This window comes from Penicillium arizonense (assembly GCF_001773325.1).
Source record: "Penicillium arizonense strain CBS 141311 chromosome Unknown PENARI_contig036, whole genome shotgun sequence".
Taxonomy (NCBI): domain Eukaryota; kingdom Fungi; phylum Ascomycota; class Eurotiomycetes; order Eurotiales; family Aspergillaceae; genus Penicillium; species Penicillium arizonense.
The window spans coordinates 108136-125557 of NW_019173313.1; the positions used below are offsets into that span (position 1 = coordinate 108136).

At 48.2% G+C, this 17422-nt stretch overlaps 6 protein-coding genes across 6 annotated transcripts; 3 read left to right on the forward strand and 3 right to left on the reverse strand.

Moving 5' to 3' along the window:
* Positions 1–84: 84 nt before the first annotated feature.
* On the forward strand, positions 85–726 carry PENARI_c036G06753 (uncharacterized protein; the record flags this gene model as incomplete). The annotated part of the gene is made up of 2 exons (XM_022636865.1): positions 85–116; positions 237–726. 2 exons carry the CDS (start codon positions 85–87, stop codon positions 724–726), a joined length of 522 nt encoding a protein of 173 aa, XP_022483301.1.
* A 1030-nt stretch (positions 727–1756) lies between these two features.
* Positions 1757–3591, reverse strand: PENARI_c036G01649 (uncharacterized protein; the record flags this gene model as incomplete). The annotated part of the gene is made up of 2 exons (XM_022636846.1): positions 1757–3486; positions 3549–3591. 2 exons carry the CDS (start codon positions 3589–3591, stop codon positions 1757–1759), a joined length of 1773 nt encoding a protein of 590 aa, XP_022483274.1.
* Positions 3592–5619: 2028 nt separating this feature from the next.
* Positions 5620–7037, forward strand: PENARI_c036G01308 (uncharacterized protein; the record flags this gene model as incomplete). The annotated part of the gene is made up of 6 exons (XM_022636842.1): positions 5620–5757; positions 5818–6044; positions 6106–6245; positions 6299–6393; positions 6446–6559; positions 6609–7037. 6 exons carry the CDS (start codon positions 5620–5622, stop codon positions 7035–7037), a joined length of 1143 nt encoding a protein of 380 aa, XP_022483305.1.
* Positions 7038–7940: 903 nt separating this feature from the next.
* On the reverse strand, positions 7941–9776 carry PENARI_c036G03197 (uncharacterized protein; the record flags this gene model as incomplete). Its single annotated transcript, XM_022636851.1, has 4 exons — positions 7941–8056; positions 8157–8292; positions 8320–8393; positions 9725–9776. The coding sequence occupies 4 exons, from the start codon at positions 9774–9776 to the stop codon at positions 7941–7943; spliced, it is 378 nt and encodes a 125-aa protein (XP_022483298.1).
* Positions 9777–10904: 1128 nt separating this feature from the next.
* PENARI_c036G05066 (uncharacterized protein) lies at positions 10905–12331 on the forward strand (the record flags this gene model as incomplete). The annotated part of the gene is made up of 2 exons (XM_022636857.1): positions 10905–11467; positions 11524–12331. The coding sequence occupies 2 exons, from the start codon at positions 10905–10907 to the stop codon at positions 12329–12331; spliced, it is 1371 nt and encodes a 456-aa protein (XP_022483266.1).
* A 4023-nt stretch (positions 12332–16354) lies between these two features.
* Positions 16355–17330, reverse strand: PENARI_c036G12189 (uncharacterized protein; the record flags this gene model as incomplete). The annotated part of the gene is made up of 3 exons (XM_022636883.1): positions 16355–16444; positions 16663–16895; positions 16964–17330. The coding sequence occupies 3 exons, from the start codon at positions 17328–17330 to the stop codon at positions 16355–16357; spliced, it is 690 nt and encodes a 229-aa protein (XP_022483262.1).
* Between the last annotated feature and the right edge of the window lie 92 nt (positions 17331–17422).

The following is a 17422-nucleotide window of genomic DNA, read 5'->3' on the forward strand; positions in this document are numbered from 1 at the left end:
GATGTCCGCGATCTCGTCGACTTTCGCTTCTTTCTTATATTTTACTCTTTGCCATCTAACAACTATAGAAAAATACAGGAGACAATGTATATCCATACTTTCTCCTTACTGCTGATGTGTGTTCTGCTGGCACTACATACATCGGCATTTCCGGGTCAACCAAGGCTTGATGGGAGGAACATTCCATCCTTTCGTACCAGAAGGGATGCCCATAGTAGGACTTACCAAATCCCCAGCGTCGTCCAGGATGGAGACAGCAAAGCGAACTTTGACATTCGAACTCCCACATTGCTCCTCGATATTGAGACCTTGTTCAGCCTGGATGCACCCCAGACTGATTCGATAAACGGCTCTGTATTCGACTGGTGGTACTTTGATGCCGTGTCAGAGACCAACTCAGGCGACTCGCTCGTCATCACTTTCTTCGCCTCGTCTGTTGCTGCATTCCCATTTTTGAATGCGAATGAGACTTCAGTGACTACTGCATATGTATGGGCTTCTTTTGCCAACGGCACTGTATTTGCTGGCTCGGTCCCGGCGACCTTCGCAACTGTTGCTGGTGTAGACGGTGGTACTAATAGCTCCGGGGAATGGCACTCAGCCGGATTCAACTGGGCAGCTCTCACGGATAACCTATCCAAATACGAGGTGGTAATCGTCTCAGAAAGTTTGCAGGTCAAGGGGCGATTGACTCTGACTTCGGCAAGTATCAAATATAACACCTGAGAAAAGCAAAAGTGGCTAATGCGCCCAATGACAGCGGGCGCCACCTCACCTACCCTGTGGCATCCACGCAGAAGAGACAACCCTCAAGATCGCACCTCACATAGGGTGGGTCAGTCTTATACCAGATGCCATGGGTGAGGTGGATATTGAGATACAAGGATCCATGCTAAAATTCCAGGGTCCCGGATATCATGATAAAGTGAGTGATTCCACTCGACCTGAGAACAAATTCTGATGGGGTAATAGAACTGGTCTGATCGACCCTTCCTGGAATCTCAGAGCTGGTACTGGGGCCACGGTCACATCGGGCCATATTCAATCGCGCATGGTTCAGTTATCTCGCGCTTGACGACCCAACCAAGACCACCTACGTAAGCAGTTACATTGCCAGGGATGGAGAGTTGTTGGTATCGACCTGTGACCCCAATCTTTTAACTGTGCACCCGACAGGTAATCCTGGAACTACCGGCGCACTATACCCGCCACGGGTGGGCGATGTTCCAGAAGGGTTTCGATTGGAATATGATCTAGGGACGGAGGGCCAGTTGAATGTAATGTTTCAATAAGAGCAATAGTAGCGGGAGATGGTGAAAATTATATGCGATGGACAGGAGACCTGGTCGGAGAGGTGGTACCCTCGGTGGGTGGACAACAAGAGGGTCGCTGTGACCCTGACCACAAAAGAGATGCAAACACACCGACAGACACGCAGAGCCCTTCCTCCCTTACCGGAGTGGCCGTTTTGGAGCAGTTTATATTAATAGAATAAGTTGATCCTGGTGGGGGACAAGACAAAGATCTTAGGAAGGTTATAGTTTCTTAACTATAAGACACTGGACTCACAGATAGATTGCAACTTGAGGAACGTTAGAGCAAGCCCACAAATTGAAAATCTTAGAGTGGAGCATTGATTTAAAGGAAGGCCGAGTGCGATAAAAAGGACAACCGGGGTATCTCGCCTGGCACGAAAGACAATGGAAAGATCGGTAATATAGAACAGAGTGGAATCTAGAATGGCGCTTACGACCCTTCACTGGGTAGAGCGCTTTGCTTTCCATTCATTGACCAAGCCTCGGTAATCTTCCGTGCCATATGGCTGGAAACACCTTGCTAAGAAGCCCTGCTTGCGCTCCGGAGATAGACCCAAGTCGCGCAGCATCAAATCAATATACGGGATCGCGTCGAACACGAAGTCGGGATTGCGTCGCCCGAACCCGGCCGGGTAGCGGTACTTTCCAAATTCGGAGTGCAAAGCAGTCTCCCAGACAAGATCGAGCTCTGCAGTGTCTTCCGTTTTGATATCAGACGCAGCAACCACGGCCGATGGGCAGTGTTCGGTTGCGGTCGGAGTCAAATCACCGCGGAAGTATGCTGAAATCCATAATGCTTGCGTCTGGGCTATCAACGTTGTATTAATGGTCATGGTGATACCCATGAATGCCAAGGATCGCTCCTTCGCCAGAGACAGTGGCACCATGAACTTTGCCAGGCGGAAGGGATGCGGTACAGCCGCCTCAGACTGGTCGTCTAAGGGGCGGTAGTGAGGGTTTGGGAGTGGTTGATCGCGGAGGCGGGGGAATCGACGTAGAATTTCTTCATCGGCTGCTTTTACCATCTTTTCATCCAGCGGATCTGCACTCCATGGAAACCCTAATTCGCGCTCGATGCCCTCCGGTAAGAACTTGAGGTTGGGAGTAGCGCGCCAGCCTGTCGAGCAGATCAGTGCCGAGGTTGGGAGTGCTTCGCCCGATGAAAGATGGACAGTGTGGTCTGAGAGACGTTCCAGGTTGGCAACATGCACCTTGATAGTGCCGTTTTTGACCAGCTCAAAGAAGTCGGTGGGATAGTTGAGAATACTGAGCGACGATGCAATCCAAAACGGACTCACCCACGGCTTCAGCTTCTTCGTTTCGGGATGCTTGTCATATCCATTGAGCTGTACGACATCATCCGCTAAGATAGACCAGAAAGCGTCCACGATCTTACGACCGAGCCAGGTTCCATGCAAAAAACTGCGGATACCTGTGTACCCATCTGCTTCTCCCCAGATACACGGGCTGAACCAGGTCAAGAGCCGGGTAGTGACCAGCTTCTCCAACCATTTCTTTAATGGAGTAACGTAGGGTGGTGCCATCCAGACAGGACCATGGCCAGCCTCTCGAATGACCCAGTCTACTTTCATGCCTGTGGTGGCGCAGGCATATGCTGCATCCCAAGCTGATTTTGTCCCGCCAAAGATAGTTGCGCGCTTTCCACTTTGTAAGACTGCATCTTGATGCTGCAGGAGATCGCGACAATGGAAGAGAGGTGCACCAAAGGTGTCTTGGCCATCAAAAGTTGGCAGGTATGCCTGAGAGGTGATACCCGTGGCAATGATTATCTTCTTGGTGTCGACTGTTGTTGTATCATTCCCATGGGACACCCTCAGCTGCCATGTTCCATCCAAATTGTGTCGTGCGCTCTCAACGCGGTGGTCCAATCGAATACAGTTGGCGAAGCCGAAGTGCTGTGCGTATGCCTCCAAGTACAGTTGAATGACATCACCTGGAATATGCTGTCCAGATGTGATGCCAAAGGTCGGACCGTCCATAGGAAAGTCACTAAACTCATATGTGCCCAACATGTTGTTCGATTTCAGACCCTTATAGAGACGATGCTTAGCCCACACCCCGCCTACTGAGCTAGCGGCCTCCAACAAAACCACATCATGATCAGGGTTGACTTCACGATAGGTTTTGACTGCGGATAGTCCGCTCCAACCTAGGAGTGACCATGTCAGACTTCGAAAATGATTACGCTATAAGAGCCAAAAGCCGACTTACCTGCGCCGACGACCACAAGATCCACAGTATGAATTCTGGACATTTTTGCTCAGCCGCAGGGTGTGAGAGTTGACTGGTTGCAAACCAGGATTGATGCAGGAAGCTATGTATGTACCAAGTGGACAAACGCAGGCGGACAGAACTCCAGGGTCTAAGTTTTGAGCGTAAACGAGCCAGAGTTAGCGTGGAACTTTAGTTTTTGACCTTTTCTTTCTGTTTTTCTTGGTCTTTTCTTTTTTAGCACAGGAATGGGGAATGGTGGGACTGCAATTAAATTAATGGGGTCACTAACGGTATACATGTCCATGCACAGAACTGCAAATGCCAGGGGCCCTTGCCTCCACTAGGTTCTTGGCATGCAGCTAGTCCAGACAAGCCAGTGTCACTCATAAAGGAATTCGGATTATCACAAACACTAGTTTAGCTTTGCTCCGTCGTTTGACACATTAGGCCGTGTTGTCAAAGCGCAGAAAGCGATCGGCCACTTTTCACATCTTTCTTGGAACGTTCCTAGGGGAAAACAGGCGTGAGCTGGGAGGCGCAAGCTAGTGTGTTAGTACTTCCCCCACTTACATTAGTAGCTTGAAGCCAACAGCGCTTGGAGTTACACAAATTGTCCCCCCCAAAAAAAAAATTTACGTCGGGACAAGCAAAAATACGCAGCTTCCCGTCTCTAGCTAGAATCTCAATTCCACTATCGATTCCCCCTATATCTAACCTATCTAGTCGATCACAATGGAAATCAGTTGACAAGATCAAAAGTCCAGATGAACTAATGGCGCGGGTGAAGCAGGGCGGATGTCATCCCTGTTGACTCCATATTGACCCGCGTCGGGTCCACTAGGTCGACAACCGGCATTTGCCGCTGTCAAAAACAGATTTTTACCTATTGTGGGACCTGAAACATGCCATGTTCTTTGACCAAAAGTCAGACACCCGGTGATTAATTAATCTTTGCAAAATATGGTTGTTTCCAACCTCATATCCGGACGAACCAGAACCGCTCAACTTCTCCGGTGCTTCTGATGATTTTTCCCCTTGACCACACGTCGCGATGAAATCATGACGACCATTACAGGAATGAGAGCCGCCACGACCGTTTATCTATAGAGTAGTCGGAGCAAAATCTCTGGGACGGATCAACATCCAAACCAGGTGAAAAGTGAGGCCGGTGGAGAAGGTGATCGTGCCTTAACACAGCTGTTCGCCTCTTGGGTTGTTGACATGATGCTTGGTGCGACTGTGCTACGGTGCACTTTCTCTAGGCTGGTCCGTTTGTACGTCACACTGTAGATCGCGACCAGCCGGGACTCAAAGAGACAACCATCATCGCTGTCCACTGCATAGCTGGAAATTAGCCCAATGAATTCGGTGTTTATCTCTTCTATCTAATAGTGTGTATCTCGCGTACGACGAATTATGTGTCTACCCGGCGCTTATTCAAGCTGTTTTCGCTCGTCCAGTGTCTATTGTTTATCCAATGGGGAAATTTGAATCGAAACAGGGAGGTGTGGACACCTCTAATGCCGATCGTTCTTAGCGACCTGTCAATTAGGAGGCGCGCAAGATTGGTCTCGACCTCGAAACTTCTCCCCGGAACGTTGATGGATACATAGCCAGCCCACCTCTAAAGTTAGTCGGCAGCCACCCGGTCAGACATGGTGGATGCCGCTGTCGGGGCTGTCACTCTCGCATGAGGAGTCCGGACCTGTCATGGATCTTCTTCAGTGACTCCATACTCGATGGGTCTTGCTGTTTATTTTAACAAAGCCACCATGGACCCGCCAACGCGGAATTGGGATTTCAAAAATTTCAGTTTTTCCCGTCTACCTTTTCGTTCGTTACCGTTTATAAGTTGACCAGGACGTGGTTGCTTCTTTGTCCGGTCTGGTTTCAATGTCAACGAATAAGATCAAGGGAGAGCATTGACATACTGCCTTCTGCCGCTGTCTTTCTTCCTAGGTACTGTTGACCTTCCTTTTCCTTTATCTCAATGTACACCCCAGAGCTGTGATACCCTTTCTTCTTCCTCAATGGTATAGAAGAGAAGAAACCAGTCAGAGTCAGAAATATGGGCGACTTTAACACTGAAGCGTTTACCTTACTGGCGGTGGCTATTGCCATCATCGGCCTGCGAACCACCGCAAGATGGATTATGGTTGGCCCCAAAAACTTCCAGGCAGATGACTATCTGATGTTAGTTGCATGTGTGAGTTTGATTCTAATCCTGCAATATAACTCATTCCCTTGTTAATCTGGATGTGTATAGGTGGTGTACGGGCTTGAAACCGGTGCCGCATACATGGTGGGTGCGTGGTTTATGGGCCTCGCCAACAACTCAATGACCGATGAACAGCGAGCAACTTTATCAGCAAACTCTGAAGAGTATCGTCTGCGTGTGGGTGGCTCAAAAATTCAGGTCGCTGGCTGGTCGTTGTACACTCTTTTGCTTTGGCTGCTCAAGACATGCATGGCTATTTTCTATTCTCGGTTGACGTGAGCCTTTTTTTTCAACCCCGTCTCCTTGTTCTGTGTTGACTCTGAGTTTGCGATCTAGCGCAGGTTTGATAAATATGCGAGTCCGAATTCACATCGCATATGGTTTGATCGCCGGGACTTATATTGCTACAATTTGTTCGATCCTCTTCGGATGTCATCCGTTGGACAAGAATTGGCAAATCAATCCTAACCCTGGGAGTATGTTGCCAAAGACTGATAATTGGGGAAAACAGCCTCTAATAACGTAGTAGATTACTGTCAGCCGGCCGTGTCCAAGATTGACATCTATGTGACTGTGGTGCTTAATGTCCTGACCGACCTCTATCTAATCAGTATACCTGCTCCAGTAAGTCTGTCTACAAGTATGCCCAGCGTGTCGCTAACCAGTGTAATTGAAGATGCTATTCAAAGCTAGATTGAGATGGCGGGAGAAGCTGGAACTTCTGATTCTTTTCAGTGGTGGACTGTTTGTCATGATGGCAGGTATTCTTCGCTGTGTTCTGATCTTGACAGTAAGTTGACTCTCCATGATGGAAAGTCCAAGGCCTAATGAGTATTTAGGCTGGTGCCAATGGTGCCCAACAAGCTGGCAGCTGGGCCTGTCGTGAGACCTTTGTCGCTGTCGTCATTGGCAACGTGCCCATGATCTATCCTCTGTTCCGGCGAGCTGCCCGACGTGCTGGTTTATACATCACCTCAAGGAATGGATCACAAAGTTACCCTGCCTATCCTCTCTCAGACGGTGACACTGGCGGCGGCAGTTATACTAAGCGCAAGAAGTTCCGTCATCCGCTATCTATTCCGGGAGACACCCAATGGAACACAATAAGTGACGAGCAAATGATTTTGCCTACCTCTCGGCAACAACCGCCTACTTGCACTGCTGGTGAAGGTGACTGGGAGACCCACAGTCAGAGCAGCCAAGGCGGAGGCATCAAAGTGGTCCATGAAACGATTGTTCATAGCAGAGAAAAGTCACCGCGGTTATAGTACAAGACGGCAGCAATCTCAATACGGGAATTGACATCAAGGGAGGCTTTTTTATGTCTTTTGACCCAGTGGACATTCAGTGGTTGACATATCTGTTATTTGAATGCAATACGTTTTGTATAATTTTAGGGGATTGATACAGACACCCCCCCTTTGGATGCTAACACCCCCCCTGCCTGAGGATTCAGGCCAATATATTTTCTGCCGGACATATTTCTGCCACCAGCGACCATGCTTCCAACACAAACTAGAGGTACTTACATTTACTATGTAACCCTCTAATTACATAAAGTCCCTTTCGTACTCTACCACCACCATGCCAAAAGCACAGCGCTAGTCCCAAATAGGAAATAGATGCTGTTTTCAAAAACTCTACAGAAATGAAGGAATTGCAGGGGCCAGCACCCATTTTTCGTCAAATTCTTAGAGAATTGCATAAGAATAGTGAAGAAATATTGTAAATTCGACAGTATTACCATTCGTAATGCTTTGGCCGCTTCCTGATCCGGCCCGACCGGCGATTCGCGTCCTAAGCGACCGGTGAAGCTATTCCCGACCCTGGAGATGAAGGAGGAATGCTCGCCGGCGAAGCCGTACGGGCTTCCTAGGCCGTAGACGAAGCTATTCCCACTCCGTTATCACCCTATGAGGCTTGTTGTGTTCCTCCACGTCTACGGCCACGGCCACGTCCACGGCCACGTCCACGTCCACGTCCACGTCCACGGCCACCTTCCTAGGCCGTAGATAAAGCTATTCCCACTCCGTTATTACCCTGCGAGGCTTATTATGTTCCTCTACGTCCACGGCCACGTCCACGGCCACGGCCACGTCTACGTCCACCTTCCTAGGATAGCATAAGCTCAAAGCCGGAGGGTTCTCGCTGGGTGGAGGTGTCTTGGGTGCTTACTTAGGTGCTTTCGCCGCCGATAAAGTTCCTAGCGCCTTGGGGGCGTCCTCGCCGGCGTACTTAGAGAGGATCCTAGAGTAGGAGTAGCGGGTCAATAGGAGGCGCAGAGACACTATACAAATGCCAGTGTTAATAGAATAACTTAGGCTCAAAGCTCTTGTTCTCCACTTCGTACTATATGATGAGATAAATATATAGAAACCCTGCCGTACCTAGCGAATTATAGCGGCAAAGTGGAGGAATCGGCGGCTTCTCGTCACTTGCTAGTAGGAAGCGGTTATAGACGTCTTTTATATGCTCTATCGCCTTGGCTGAAATTCGTCTAAGAACTAGCCTAAATAGCTGCTTCTAGCGACTATTAGTAGGCCTTCTTACCTTCTCATTCTCGATCTTAGCGGTAGCCTTTTGAAATTGAAGCTTTACAGCATTCTCAAAGGTGCGAAGGACCACTAGTAGATCATTAGTTGAGACTTAAAGGCCCTACTTAAGCAGCCAGTGAGCTCCCTCGGTCCAAGAGGTCGCAATCTTATTGAGATAAAGGTATTCGGAGGTGTATTCATAAAGGAAATACTTAGGGCAGTCGTCTAGCCATTCACTCTATAGATATTAGAGTAAAGGTTCAAAAATCGGCTCCTTGTAGTGCTCTTTGAATTGTCTCTATCTCTCCTCCCTCTCTACGGTTGTGATCGTATAGACGACGCGAATCCACCGCTTTAGTATCGTCTTCTATACTTTATGGACTATTTCTCGAAGCTCTCGGTCTCTCTCCGCCTTTGTCTAACGCTATAAAGCCGAGGAAGCAGCCTCTTACCGCTCTTTTACTAGCTACTCTGCGAGAATCGGACGAGCTTTCTTCATGATATTCATATTGATATGCCATAGACAGATTATATACTTTGTAGAAGGGAAGACGACCTTCATAGTATTCATTAGCGCTTGCTCCTTATCGGAAAGGATGGTCCGGGGTGCTTAAAGGCTAAGAGCTTTATAAGCCTCTACTAGACAGCTTAAAATGACTTCGTAGCTGTTATCTTTCTCGTCCTTTATGAATGCGAAGCCGATGTAAAAGGTTAAGCCCGTAGTAGTGAAGCTAACGATATCGAGCATTAGAAGGCTATACCGGTTAGTTTTATATATATAGTCCATTGAAATAACCCATGAATTTGTCTTAAGGAATGCAATACTCGTTTTATGTATACAAAAGAGGGCTGTGACATGATTCTTATCGTCAACTTCATACTTAAAGATCCATTCGCCGTCCTTTGGAAGCTCTATCAAGAGAGCTTGAAGCGGTGTACGGCCAGCAAGGAAATCAATATAAAGCTTCCTCCGAAAGTTGTAGATATCCCGGGTAGTGAGGCAGGAATCCTAGTCGTCCTTTTGAATACCGGTGAGAATATGACGGGTAGAAAGACCCTACTAGAGCTGATTCTTAATATTCGATGCCTTTACATACAATTCCTGCTTCCGGTGTGGCATATAAGTAAGAGGAGGCGAGGACTCATAGTTATAGTGTTGATTCTCTACTATAAGGTTCCATCGGCCTTCTTGAAGCCGTAGCGATATCGAAAAGGGGCATTCAATCGCTAGCGAGGTAGTCTCCCGCTTCCGCGTAGGGCTATTCGGGCTATTTCTTAGCCGGCGGCCCCGGTTACAGCATAGGCGAACTGTCTTTAGGACCCCTTTCTTTGTACGTTTCGACCGAAGAGTTAAGACTACGTAGCCATGCTAGCGGCCAAAGATATTGATCGCGACAATTCCTTGCTCAGGCGTATCGTACTGCTGAGGTAAAGGAGGCAGCGGGAAGGTATAGGACTCAGGAATAGCGTCATAGAGGCTTAGCGGCGCGTGATAGAGGCTTGGCGGCGCGTCATAGAGGCTTGGCGGCATCGGCGGGGACTCGGGAATAGCTTCATGCTCAGAATCGGACGGCGAATCAGGCTATGAGGAAGCCATTGTAAAAAGCAATAAAATACGAGAGAAATGGGTGGAAACATGGGAGGTTTGAAGGTGTAAACAACAATTATTTTGGATTTCTTGTTAGGTACTACAGTGGTACAGGAGTGACTTAATTTTACTAGCGATTTACATAGTAATTTGAGGTACTAAGGTGTGATATACATGCAGGGTAGTGGTAGCAATAAATAAAAGTTCGAGGATGAAAGCGGTGAGAAAAGCGGTCAGTAAATGCCTGAATCCTCAGGCAAGGGGGGGGGTGTTAGCATCCAAAGGGGGGGTGTCTGTATCAATCCCCTAATTTTATACCCTTTTCTGGCACGGTTCTTGTCTTTTTCTGCTCATCTTGTTCAGTTTCAAAATTTCCCCAGTCCCGCTCTGCGATTATACATGAACCAGACGTCAAATATTAACCTAGAGACCTTAGCCGCTCGTTTCTTGTTTGGATGGAGCAGTGCGTAAACATGGTAGCGGTCATTCGACATATATCCAAATCGGTCAGCTGCAAGGTGAAATGAGCGATCTAGGCCAAGATTGAAGTTAAAGTATGATACAAACTGTTTATAGCCTTGGAACCATGCGGACGCTGACTTTTAATTTACTCAAGGGAGTAGGAATTTATCCTTGCCAAGTCTTGCAGCCATAAGCGGCATTTGAAACCCACCGGAGTAATCCTGCAACGGGGCTTTTTGCCCTTCTACTACTTTTTTCGGCTCTCCACCGGAGAAAAAGCCACAGGTTTCTCAGAAACTTGATCTGGGGCAATGATCGACCGCTCCCGTAGAACGACTTTTAGGCAAACAATGCCCCTGTTGACGCAAAAGTTGCTCCCCCACGGAACTCCGCAGTCACCCCGCCAATTGAAGGGGTGGAGATACCATAGCATGATGAACATACAGTTTACGGAGGGTGGGAACTCCGGCAGATCCTGGACTTGAGATAAAAGGGTGTCTCATCTCGCAGTCTCGAGCTTATCCACGAGCTTACCTCTAGCGACCAGGACAATGCCTCTCAGCCTTTTGGCAATTTTTCTCGCAGCCGGGCTGGTGTCTGCCGACAACATCACCGCTACAGTGAATCTGGGCGTTTCCAAAGGCCGGTCTGTACATAGGGCGTCTGGGTTCATTTATGGAATTCCCGATACCCTCAACCAGATCCCCGACCATTGGTATACAGATATTGGATTCAACTACGGGCGCGCAGGAGGAGCGCAGCTCGATACACCGGCCCGAGGCTGGATCTGGGGTATTGATGAGTATCAGGGCCGGCTCGAGTCTACGTTGTCCAATTATCAGACCTGTCGCAAGTATGGCGCACCCTTTATTCTTCTCCCTCACGATGTTTGGGGAACAGACCATACAAACTCATCGACAGTTTGGCCTGGTGACAACGGAGATTGGTCGGACTGGGACAAGTTTGTAAAGACTCTCATGGGGGATCTTGAAGCAAATAACGCTCTCGAAGGCCTTGTCTGGGATATCTGGAATGAGCCTGATATCAGTATTTTCTGGAGGCGCAGCCAGCAGCAGTGGATTGATCTCTATATCCGCACCCACAAGCTTCTCCGGTGAGCCTGTTTCCCTTCTCACGTCGACTTGGATTGCTAACTCAAGTGATTCAAAGTGAGAATCCTAAGTATGATATCGTTGAGATTTCAGGTCCCTCTTTGGCATTACGGCCCGTATCTGGCAACACTTGGTGGACCGACTGGCTTGATCAAATCGCGGGCAATGACACTGTTCCAGAGCAGTACTCTTATCATTTGGAAGGCGGCTCAGAGGAGTGGGACAACGATCTTCAAAACACCAATGCGACACTTGCGGCTCTTTTGAAAACATACAACCTGCCAGACCGCCAAATCAATATCAACGAATACGCGAATCACGGGGAGCAAGTCCCAGCCGGTGCAGCTTGGTGGATCTCACGATTGGAGCGCTACGATGCATTCGGGCTCCGTGGCAACTGGCTGAGCGGCTGGACGTTGCACGACCTCATGGCCAATCTTTTAACCAAGGTCTCTAACCCTTCGGATTACAACGCTACCGACTATGCCGCAGCCCCGGAGTTCCAAGTGTATAAATACTACAATCTGAATATGACTGGGAGCCGAGTTGAGACTGTTGGTACCGGTGATCGTCTATTCGATGTATATGCGACGGTTGACTCGGACAAAGTGCGCATTCTGTCGGGGACTCGTATCACATCCGGCAATTGGCAGATCACAGTGGACAAATTGAGCGCCGTAGGTCTCGCAACCGAGGGCTCGGTGGATATACAGACCTGGGGGTTTGCAGGCACGTCTATCTACGAGGAGGTGGACGCACCTAGTGATCGAGGGGTGGTCACTCACACATACGCAGGCGATACTCTGACGTTCCCTATTTACCAGACCGATGCCAGCACTGCATGGGCATTTGAGTTCAGTCGCTAGTAGATCGGACAATTCAAATTTGTGTACAGTGGACAGTGATAATATCAAAGTACAATCTATATACTCCGTACATGCCCTAAGCGTATGCCAAGACCCAAAATTCCGAAGATTCCGACACCCTTTGTTTTCTCCATATAAATTCCGCCACGCTTCAACAACTGTTTCCGCCATGAAGAATGTGAAAGCCAAGAGGAACTCTTTAGACTCCAGGGGGGATGATAACAGTACAGCATTCCCCTCGCAAGACGCGAAGTGTGATCAAGATGGCCTATCAGTCGAGACCGAAACCAAGCGAACCAAACGAGGAAAATATGCCTCGAGAGCATGGTGCGCATCTTATTTACCATCTGTAGCACTCCATACTAATGCTATGTATCCGGTTTAGTGGGCAGTGTAAGCGGCGGAAAATCAAGGTAGGGCCTGCCTTGATAAACGTCCCCTGGACTAGTCGGAGAGAGTCAAACTGAACATAACGTGTGACAGTGTGATGGCAATGATTCGTGCAAATCATGCATTACAAAGCAATGTGAATGTCAGCGAGAGGGGGCTGATATGAGAGGGAGATGGCAGCAGCCTAATGAAACTTCTGTATACCTGAGGTTTGAGATGACCGATCCAGCCTATCGGATTCAAGCGAATATCTGCTGAGTTTGACCTTAGAGCAAAGAACCTGAACTATTGAAAGAATCAGTTTGGTGGTCAGTTACACAACGTGGGAACACCAGTATTCCACACCGAGAGACATCAAGACCAGGGCCCCAAGGATCAGTTCATCGAGCCCCAAAGCCTCCCAGATGACACGGCAACGGGTAGCAAACGGCCTTTTCGGCATCACACTACCTCACCACAGTGCCGACCTTTTCCGGAGAGACCTCTTTAACACATAATCTGACTGTCGTCGAAGGACGGCTAGAGCAGATGGGCGTTAGATATGCAAGGCTACGGTCTACATCCCCCAATCAACCTTTCGCTTCTCGATTAACTCCATCCCCATGCGAGTCACCAAATACTAGACCACGACATCAGACCCAGGGCTATATATATCAGCTTCTTGATCCTCATGGTATAGTCCCGGATCGAAAGCAATGGGACCAGCTCATGCACATATTTTGCGACAAGGTGCACATTTTGGTTCCATTTTTGCATTTACCTTCCCTATAGGAAGCCTATTCGAAAATGTGGGAAAACTCCGGGGGTCCGAATCGAGTCCCTACCATCGAAATGCTGAGTCGCGTTTCGCCTTGGCACACGTTCTACTATGCTTGTCCAATTGTAAATGCGTGATATCCTCACGTGCGAACGGTCCAGATGGTCATTATTCCGCCGGTTGGAGTTTGTACAGAGCAGCCAGAGATATCTTCGGTGATCTTCTCGATGTCTTCAGCGAGTGTTCAAATCAGATACTCTTGCTCCAGACGATATTGTTAATGGTGAGGAGCAGAACGGCCGTTTAACATGTCTATCTGGACTGACTCCATTTTCTATTTTGTGCAGGTTGTCTACCTTTTCCGCATTGATGCACACGGTCCTGCCGAGAAGCTCTTGGCCCCTTTCAATATCACATCCACATCATATCGGACTCCACCGATACCAAGTGGTGGAGAAATTGGGCATTTTTGAAAGTGAAATGGCTCGGCGTTTCTGGTGGTGCATCTACCTCATGAAAAGACGACTAGCTATTGAAACAGATCGCCCATTCCTAATCCAGGATGTGAATATTGACATTGGCCTTCCGCGGACTGTGAGTGATGAGTGTCTCAGCAGGTATCGTGGAACTTCTCACCTGATACGTGCCGACGATACCGCCAATGAAAGGTCACATACAACAGTGCCATATTTGATTGCTATGGCCAGCTATTCGAGAATAATTGGCAAAGTATGGGAAGATTTGTATGGTGCCTCTACCGCCCACTCCTCGCCAAGTTCATTTCTCAATGAATACCTGGGGCTTCTGATCACGCAGTCTCAAAAAGACCTTCAACCGGAATTTTCATATGACGCCCGTCGGCCGGGAAGCTGCAGGGCAAGCGGATTGGCCTGGTGGCAAATCAAACAGCAACTGATCATGCGAATTATAAGTTCTTTGGTTATGTTACTTTGCAAACCCCCAGTCACATTGGCGAATCCTAATCATATAATCATTGAGCAGCGGTGGGCATCACTTTACCCTCCTAATTAGGAAGCCGATGCTACAGCGAGCCGGCTCTCTGCATTCACCAGAGGCTACTGAAAACGAAGTCATCTGCATGCGTCTGGTCCAGGGAATTAGTGATGATTTCTCAAATGTGCCTGAAGACCACCATCCAAAGTACACATTCCCATTTTTGCACTGTCTCACTAGTGCAACTATAATTGCCCTTGGTCTCATAATGAAGCAGCATTCATTCAGGCATACTTACGGGAAAATGGCGTTGGAAACTGCACGGTCGCTGAAGAAACACTGTCATAGAACCTGGGTGTCCGGCAAAATGGCTCGAGCAGTCTGGAAGCTGAACCAAATGGCCGAGGCCACTCTAAACCCAAACTTCTGTTCACCAGAAGACCAAAATAACAATCAAAAAACGTCCTCATCGCAAGCCTCTTCTCAATCTCATCAAAGTCTTGGCATGGATGAACATCTTCAGGATCACCCTATACCAGCAGAACAGACGCTGTTGAAAACAGTACCGAGAGCAGACACGACAATATCTGCTTCTCATCGGAGGATCTCTCGACCTGAAAGCGACTGCCAATTATTGCCTGGCCAACCACAATGTTCAAATCACGCTGATTGGCATTCTAAAATCACAAAACCGCCGGACCTGGAAAAAGATGAGATGATGACCAACGACTTTGGTTTTGAAGAAGGCCAAAAAGTCTTACATCCTTCCAGCGGTGGTCAGCGGAAAATTTCTCTAAATGAGACCAATACACTACATGGAACTCAAAAAGGCGAGATGAACCCAGTCCACTCGGAGAATATTGACCTCAATTTTCAGGGGAAGGAACCAAACGCAATGTCAGGGTCATATGCGCAAGAACTCGGGCCCTTCGCACCGGATCCAAATACCTGGCTACCTGGAGAAATGATAGATGGTGGAATGGAGTGGCTACAGACATTATTCGCAAATGATCTGGATACACACCTTCCGTTTCCTAGGCCCTCGGGTTGCAGAATCCCACGGAAAGAAAGATAATGTAACTATTCCACCATCAGGTCTAGTGTGGTTGCAACAGGGGTCATAAGTGTGAATACAGAGCCATTGATGAAGTATTGGACTGTCTCTACATGAAAGCCTCGAAGCGAGTATACTATTTCATGGATTGTTTTCGCCCTACTTTGCCTCTCTTTTTTCATCTCTTTTTTGCCCATTTTCGAGTGCCTCGAATTGCAGCTGTTCATGTCCAAGGGACTTATAGCTTGTGACGGTAGCTATATACCCTTCTTATTGCACTTGATGATCGAGTCTGGTTCTCTCGTCTACAATCCTGCTTGGGAACCAATGATATAAATTTGCAGTCCCAGCCTCTCATTCTGATCCACCAAACACGCATCATCCTTCAGAACCAAAGTCTGTCGCGGCCGAATTTATAAAGCAAGGAAACTTCAACAACCACCCATATCTCTCTTTGCAATCATCGGGCTCCGCAGTCTAATATGGTGGCCATATTTGTAAAAGATAAAGGGAATAGGGATGAGAAAGACTTCTATCAGTGCCAGCATTGTGCTCGCCCAATTTGGGCCGAGTACATTGTACATTTTGTCCCCAGCGAGAGGCAAAACTCCAGCAAGCCCATATCGCACAATGGAGTTTCCTGCTAGAGCCGAGGCTGCATAGACAGTATAACTCCCAGCTATGTAGCTGGTGGCATAGATGAAAACAAAGCCATTCCCGAAGCCAAAGGGTAGTCGGGCGAGAATGGGAAATATCCAGTGTACTGAAGGGCGTGCCGTCCAAGCAAACCAGATTTCTCCAACTGGTATTAGGATGCTGCCAATACAAATTGCAATCACTCCAGCCTCAGGGGCTGGCCGTCCCATGTTTAGATCTCGGGGATGTAGATCGATGATTCTTCTGATGAGGGGCTCAAGTAAAACGGCGATGGTCGTTCCTGTGCCAATACCACAATATCCTAGGCCTGCGAGACCAGCAGTCCAGCCCCGGCTTTTTTCAAATATAATTGGATAGGCTACAAAACATAAAAACAGCACCGCGTAAACGACCCCAACATACAAATTCCAAAATATGCTTTTTGCAGTACCAGATTGATTGGTTTGAAGATCAGCGTGCAAACTATTCACATTTGACTCACCAAATAGGCTCAGTCACAACCATTCGTAAAGGTCGTACCAAATTAGTCTTCAAAACTTGTAGGCCAGTCTCCCGGTGATCAAACCGGCACCACCATCGGCGGTCCCCCGTTGCCCGTTGTTTTTCTCTTGTGCGGTTGCGAAGAAGAGCCGGAGCGTATGTTTCCTTGACTAAAATCATCAAGCTGAGGGAAATTCCACTGCAAATCAAGACTACCCAATCGATCCAACGCCAGCCAAGGTACTGACAAATGAAGCCACCAATAATGGGGCCTAATGAGTTACAGCAAGAGGTCAGTGGTCGAGATACCAGGCACATTCGCCAGTGGGTGTGAACGTACCAAGAACAGGCCCATTCATGGTTCCAAGACTCCAAAAGCTCAGTGCCAATGCTCGATATTGGTCATCCGTCACATCGGTAACACTTCCTGGGGCACTGGCGATCATAGTTCCACCGAAGAAGCCTCCGAAGAATCGACCGATCAGAATGGTTTCGATATTCTCTGCCAAGGCGACGGGCAATATGAGGAGGGCGAACAGAAGGACAGAAATGATGTATATGTGCAGGCGGCCATAGGTCTCCGAGAGGGACGACAAAACAACCGATCCCAACGCGAGACCAAAAAGATTTGTGGTCAGGCCAAGAAGAACTATTTGTGTCGAAACATTGAACTCTCTTCTTATACCGTCAACACCAGAAGTATACATGGTCGAATATATTACCCTGCGTTATGCCCGTTAATCGGGTCAGCTGGGCGCGAGAAGATGCGATGAGGCTTTCAATGGACACTAGACTCACA